Here is a 7,319-nt window from a genome sequence, read left to right on the forward strand (position 1 = left end):
TTGCCACACTTTAGACAAAACAAAGCTCCTTTAGAGAAACCCTGGCTGGAGGGAAGGAGAGTGTCCCGGCTGTCATTGCCCTGGGAGTCTGGAGTCTCCAAGAGGGCAGCTCAGGTCACCAGAGTTTCCAAATTTAGTACCAGCCGTGGAACCATGAAGGTGGCTGTAATCCAAGGTGAACTTGACTCCCAGAGGAATGTCAGCTTGGGAGAGAAAATGGACGATTCCTCATCTGGAGCCTGTCTCTATCGCCTGATCTTCAAGGAAACCCAGTTTTCATTTAACTTTAGCTAAGCTTCTTTCAGAAAATTGTAGTTATTAAAATACATTTAATGTTTGCTATTGTGAACATGCAGAAGAAAGAAAGATGACAAAATGAAATAAGGGCTAGAATTAAAAGCCAAAGTACAGGAAATGTTCTCAACTGTGCAAGTGATTAACAGCCAGATGTCCCCCTACGATTCTGAACATGAATCCCCAGTGCCAAGTTCTAGCCTCAACTCTGCTGGACTCTCGGAGAAAATGTATAGTAACAAAAGCAGCCAAGACTTGTGTGGCATCAGCTCTTATTTCTCCTTGAGGTTTTGTCCCGTGGATGTGAATCACTAAGAACACATGCATTCCTCAAGTTTTAGGAGATAAATAAGGTGAAAAAAAAATCTTAGGGATTTGCTTCAAATCTTTTTTTTTTTTTTTTTTTTTTTTTGAGGCGGAGTCTCGCTCTGTCACCCAGGCTGGAGTGCAGTGGCACGATCTTGGCTCACTGCAAGCTCCGCCTCCCAGGTTCAAGCCATTCTCCTGCCTCAGCCTTCCGAGGAGCTGGGACTACAGGCACCTGCCACCACGCCTGGCTAATTTTTTTGTATTTTTAGTAGAGACGGGGTTTCACCATGTTAGCCAGGATGGTCTCCATCTCCTGACCTCGTGATCCACCCACCTCGGCCTCCCAAAGTGCTGGGATTACAGGCTTGAGCTACCGCGCTCGGCCTCAATTCTTATTTAAGCTTCATGGAATGCAAACATAGGAGGCTAAAGCAGAAATAAGTATTGCTTCAGTAATCATGAGTCCAGCCAGCTTAGTGAACAAAACAGGTGTTACCTTCCTAACCTTCTAAGTTCCCATTTACCTACAAGTCTGAGGGTTTTAATCTGCCAGGGTCCCTTGGCAAGAGGATCAGAAGTCATTGTCACTCTCATCCAGGGGTTCAGGTTTCCGGACCCTTCGATTGGGCTTGGTTGGTGACAGAGAAATGCTCTCATCTTCCAAATCATCCTCCTCCTCCTCCTCATCATCTTCCATGTCAATTTCACTCTCCTCCGAGTCCTCCTATAGGAAAAAAATGGCAGATGCAACAGGGGGTTCCACCTCATTCCTGACATCTTGTCCTAAGATTCTGTGTCTCCCTTTCTATAGCAGCATCCCTGTGTGAAGGAAGAGGCCGGCAGAGTGGCAGGCAGGCTGTGGGAGGGCATATGGATGGGACTGAGGCTATGTACTGCTGGCTGGAATTTATCATCCAGCCAGAATCCTCCAAACTCCAGGTGCATCTGTGTGGTGCTGCAGGGGCTGGCTTTCCCACAGTGTCTCAGAAGCACTCTGGATCTGCACTGAGGGCCAATGGACCCAGAGACTTCCCCTACCGATGGCAAGAAGGACAGGGGCTTGGAGAGAGGGAAGGGAGGCCTATTTTGGCTTTTTGCAGATTGTGGATGGAAAGCAACATAGGCATGGGTATAAGGAGTGAAGTGAATCCCAGCTACTCAGAAGGCTGAGGCAAGAGAACTGCTTGAACCTGGGAGACGGAGGTGCAGTGAGCCGAGATTGTACCACTGCACTCCAGAGCAAGACTCTGTCTCAAAAAAAAAAAAAAAAAGGGAGTAAAGTGAAAGACACTCCTTCTCCCTCCTCATCAGATCCAGGGTGACCAACTCAGCCCAGCTTTCAAACGGCAAGTCCTGCATCCCATGTAAACCAGGATGGCTGGTCGCTCTATCTAGATCATTCCCATCGGTACACACAAACGCTGTAATTTCCTTCTTGGAAAAAAACCCAAACGTAATCCCATTTTCCTCTCCAGCTGCTCTGCCCTGTCTCTCTCCCCTCACACAGAGCTCCTGAGCGAGTCGTTGAACTCACTGTCTGCACCTCTGCCCCTCACGAATGCTTCAGTTCCCCCGGACTCTCACCCACTGACCCCAGCACTGCTGCTATCAAGACAGAAACATTCAATGGATTAGGATTGATTCTCAGGCCTCATTCTGCTTGAGCTGTGGAATCACCCCTTCATCCTTAAAACCCATCTTCTCCATCCCCCAAGGCCCCTTCTCTAGTCCAGGTCCCCCTCCCTCACTGCTGACGCCCCCCAGCCTCCCTGCCTGCCCCTTCCGCCCCGACCTCTGCAGGGCAGGTGCACGCAGGACCTTGGGTCACCTCTCCTCTCGTTCTACTTGCTCTCCCTAGGCAGTCACATCTATCCTTGTGGCTTAGGTATCAACCAAATAAGAGTGGCTCCCAAAATTCAATATCTAGCTCAGATCTGGCCATTGAACTGCAGACTTAAATTCCACCCGACTACTCAACCCTAGCATGTGGCTGTCACACTCAGAATGTCCAAAACCAAACTTTCCATCTGTCCTCCAAGCCCCTTTGTCAAGTTGGCCCCATCTCAGAAAATGAAACTCTGCTTTCTGCTGATTAGACCCTGCCGAGGCACCCTCATTTCTCTCTTTCTCTAACAGCCTGTGTCCACTCAATTCACAAAACCTGACGGTTCTTAGAGACAGACCCAGGACCTGACCACTTCTCAACACCTCTGCTGCCATACCTTCGGCCAAGCACCATCATCTCTGACCTCCACGGGTGCAGGCGCCTCCTAACCGGCTTCTCTCAAATGGGTGTCAGCTCTTGACCTTTCTGGGCTCACGATTCTCCAGGGTCTCCCCACCACACTCAGAAAACAGTGTCTTCATCTCACCCTGCAAGGCTTTGCATGGCCCCTGCTGCCTCTCTCGCTCACCCACAGTCACACCAGCTGCCTCTGCTCCTCAACGTGAGAAGCACATTCCACATCCCCAGGTGCCGCCAACCCACAGACTCGCTCCCTCCACTCAGGCCCTGCTCAAACACCACCACGTCAGAGCCCTTTGCTGAGCTTGTGGAAGATGCCACCCCCTCCTTGTTCCCTGTCACTCCCTGTCCCCTGAAGCTGTTATTCCTCCTGTTAACACCATGAGCCTTGGATCCGCCACTCCATCATTATTGCTGGGGGCTTGTCTCTGAAGCGGGGGCTTGTCTCTGCCCCCTGCTGCGTTCCCCATAATCCATGACAGCACTGGCATGTGGCAGGCACTCAACAGACACGTGTTGGATGCCTGAACACGTAAAGGATGGAACCCTGTGCCTGGAGGGCTGCATGGACACAGCCTCTTTGAAATAAACAAGTGAGTACCAGGCATAAAGCTCAGCTGCAACTAATGCATTCGCTCTGAGAGAAGGCACACCTTGGAGAAGTGACAGGCGGTGCTGCTCCAGTATCCCCATGCCACACTCCCTCTGCTTCTGTCTTGGATGGGCAAGGCAGAGAGAAGCTATTTATCATCCATGCTCGAGCTTGTTAAGAAGATTATTTTCTAGTTGCTTTCTCTGCTTCTCTACAGACCGTGCCCTGTGAATTCAAGGCCTGATCTCTGTGCATCCTGCCGGCAAGCCTGAGCGGCCTCTCCCCACTGTGAATTCCACAGCAGCACAGGCTGCGGATGTGTGAATCTGTGTGCAAGAACGCAAGGCCCTGTTTCTGTCTCTGTGCAGCCACTAGTGCCATGCCGCAGACACAGGTGTATCCACCAATGGAGGCAGCCTGGGGTCAGTCTCTGTCTAGTTGCCCTTCGCTGTGTGGGCTGAACAGCACTGCCAGAGATGCAAAAAAGAACGCAGACTTGAGTAATGGCCAGCAGAGCCCTGATGACCGGATCCCACCAAGGTCCCCTAGACTCCCTTTTTGGTTAAATGCTCCAGGGAGTTATCCACTCAGTAAAGCTCAATGCAGCCTGATATCTCAGCCTCATGCCTGGCACCCCAGGGGCCTGGTCTGGGGACAGTGCTGCTTCACCATTCCTTCCCCAGCACAGAGCAGGGAGGAGGGCTGGTCCTGAGCCCAGCCCTCTGCGTCCTCCTTCATCTCTAGGTTACAGCCCAGGGCCTGAGGACTGCCAGCCTGAGCTTTCCCCGTCTCCAGGCTTGGTGCTTGTGCCTCCTCTTTAGCATAGGGGCCTTCAGTGATCCCGCTGTCACCACGGGATCCCTTTTGAGTGGCTTTTTGCCCAGGAGAGAGGAAGCATCACTCCTAGGCAAGGCCCCTGGCTGGCCCTGGGAGGGCTGACAGACACCCACAAACACATGAGGCAGAACAGAAAACCAACCTGCTTCTTGGAGTTGGAAGTCTTGCATTTACCTAAGAGAGCTGGTGCTGCTTCCATCTTTGGAAAGCGAGAATGGAAAGAACAGTGAGAAGGCGAAAAAAGCAGAGCAAGCACATTCACTTGAAAAGAAATGAACCATCCATGAGCAAGGAAGAGTCCAGAGCCTCATGAGGCCAACCTCGCCATGTATCGAGGCATGGCTGGACTGACCACAGACGGCTCCCTGGCTGCTGGCAGCAACTGAGCCACTCCCATCTATGGGACAGCCAAGCCCAGAGCACACAGAACCACTGAGGGGAGCGGGGGACTTACATTGTCATCGGAGTCTCCACCTTGCATCGTGCCCACAATGCGTTTGCCGGGTCTTCCTGAGAATAACAAAAGCATGAAGAAGTCATAAAACCTTGGAAAATAAAGCAGGAAATAGCATTCAAGATTTGTTTTCTGACACTCATGCGTATAATCCCAGTACTTTGGGAGGCTGAGACAGGAGGCCAGGAGTTTGAGGACAGCCTGGGCAACATGATGAAACCTCATCTCTACAAAAATTTTTTTAAAAAATTAGTCAGGTATGGTGGTTCACACCTGTAGTCTCAGCTACTTGGGAGGCTGAGGCAGGAGACTCGCTTGAAACCATGAGGCAGAGATTGCAGTGAGCTGAGACTGTGCCACTGCACTCTAGTCTGAACAACAGAATGAGACTCTGTCTCAAAAAAAAAAAGCAACAGTGCTCCAAACATTAACAGGTGGTAGATAAGAAATGTTTTTAAAGGCAAATATAGGAGAATTTTGTAGTACTAAATTAAAAATTTACAGAACCTTTGACCTAAGAATTTGACTTTTAATGATGCAACCTAAAGATAGGCAGACATGGCCTGGCGCAATGGCTCAAGCCTGTAATCCCAGCACTTTGGAAGGCCGAGACGGGCGGATCACCTCAGACCAGCCTGGCCAACATGGTGAAAACCCGTCTCTACTAAAAATACAAAAACTAGCTGGGTGTGGTGATGCAGGCCTGTAATCCCAGCTACTCAGGATTATAGGAGAATCGCTCCCTCCAGGAGGCGGAGGTTGCAGTGAGCCAAGATCATGCCATTGCACTCCAGCCTGGGGACCAAGAGCGAGACTTTGTCTCAAAAAAAAAAAAAAAAAAGTAGGGGGCAGATCTATTACTGACAAAAGAAGAGTTCCAATTGTATTTAATTTTTAAAAACAAGAGCAAGTTGCAGAACCATACATACCGTCTGACTGCACTCAGGTTAAATTTTTTTCAGGTGATCTTCATGTGTGTGTATGTGTGTGTGTGAGTGTGCATGTATGTGCATATGTATATGTACAGAAAGCTAATGTGTAAAGACACACCTACCCTGGCCACTAGCCATGAGCCCTGCCAGGTGGGACTGGGACATGAGGAAGACCCCAGGGCAGGATTCACATTCGCTCTACAAATGTTGTTACCTGAGTCTTTTTATGTTTTAACTTAGTTTTAAGAGCCCCTCTATGTCGCCAGGCCACTGTGTAGTGGCTATTCCCAGACACAATCATCACACACTACAGCTCCAAGCTCTGGGGCTCAAACGATCCCCCGGCCTCAGCCTCCTGAGTAGCTGGGAATAAGGCACGTGTGACTGCGCCGAGCTTTGTTACTTGAATCTTTTTTGATAAGTAAAGGAATTAGAAGAACATTTTTTTTAAGGCAGAGATGCTCATTTAAGTCCCTTTCTGCATTAATTTTCAGGCTATTAGGTATATCATTGCACTGAGAGTGGCAGAGGCAATGTGTTCTTGTGGCTCTGTGAGAAATACCAAGCCATAAATATGAACCATCCAGTCTTGGGATCACAGACAAGTAAGAATATTAGGAGCAAACATGACCACTGAGCAGTTCAAGAGCCATAAACAAAAGGACAGGATAAACCTGAGCAGGAGCTGCTTCCAGGGGCCATTCACAGTGCGCTTGTGGGCCTCAACACTAAGGAGCCTGCCCCAGTCCTGGCCAGGTGTTCTGTGAAACGGGGCACAAGGAGGAAGGCCAGCGAAAGATGCGGGGGTACCTTGCATGAGCACCTCCATGGCTGTCCGCGGCTTGGGCAGCCGCCTTTCTTCCAACTCACTGTCGGATTCGTCATCCTCCTGGATGTCTACGTCCGAGTCATCATTACCTGGCAGGAACACAAGCAGGCAAAACAAAGGAGTGGCTTCATCATCACAACTAAACAGCTCTGCCCAGTAAGGTTTGCGTGCATTAGCCTTTCTTTGGATGCATTAGATTTTATAAGACTCTCCGGATTTGCCTGTAGATGCTTAGTGAAGAATTAATGTGGACAATGATGTGCTGTTTTTTTTTAAAAAAATAATTTTCCAAAGCAAGGAAAATTATTAGTTAGAAACACTATTACAGTCATCAGAACAGCGACACAAACGCCTCCAATTCCATCCTTCTAAAACCTGCATGGCTCCCTGGGTGCACAGAAGTCAGGTGCCAGGCAGTGAAGTTTTTACATATTCTCTGCAAAGACTTTTGGAAGATAGTTTTCAAGTTAATTGTGTTGAAGCCCTTGAAGGAAATCTGAAAATTTAAAAACTGAATAGCCAGCTGTCAAGTGCTTGGTTAGTTCAGGGAAAAACCCATTCTCTGACTAATGTTAGGCTGCGTTACCAGAACTCAAGTTCCTAGATCGTGACAAAGATGAGGAAGTGAAGGCTGCTAATAAGGTAACACAGCAAGACTGGAGGCAGGGAGGCCAGGCTAGGAATGGCATGAATGGGGCTGCCCTGAGGAGAAGGATGATCTTAGTGACTGGCAGTGAAAACTGGTGATGTGATGTTCTCCCCTGGGGAAAATCCCATCACAAAGACAGATTTTTTCCAAAGTAATTTTCTTTTTTTTTTTTTTTTTT

At 49.1% G+C, this 7,319-nt stretch overlaps 1 protein-coding gene across 1 annotated transcript in view; it reads right to left on the reverse strand.

Moving 5' to 3' along the window:
- Positions 1–985: 985 nt before the first annotated feature.
- Positions 986–7,319, reverse strand: part of CLUAP1 (clusterin associated protein 1) — a 37,611-nt gene continuing 31,277 nt past the window's right edge. Inside the window, exons 10-13 of the mRNA XM_011950188.1 lie at positions 6,474–6,581; positions 4,732–4,787; positions 4,420–4,476; positions 986–1,327 (exon numbers count right to left, since the gene is read on the reverse strand). Of these exons, the coding sequence (XP_011805578.1) occupies positions 1,175–1,327; positions 4,420–4,476; positions 4,732–4,787; positions 6,474–6,581 (374 nt within the window). The 3' untranslated portion in view covers positions 986–1,174. The remainder of the gene's footprint in view (positions 1,328–4,419; positions 4,477–4,731; positions 4,788–6,473; positions 6,582–7,319) is intronic.

Source organism: Colobus angolensis, unplaced genomic scaffold (genome assembly GCF_000951035.1).
Source record: "Colobus angolensis palliatus isolate OR3802 unplaced genomic scaffold, Cang.pa_1.0 Scaffold303, whole genome shotgun sequence".
Lineage (NCBI taxonomy): Eukaryota > Metazoa > Chordata > Mammalia > Primates > Cercopithecidae > Colobus > Colobus angolensis.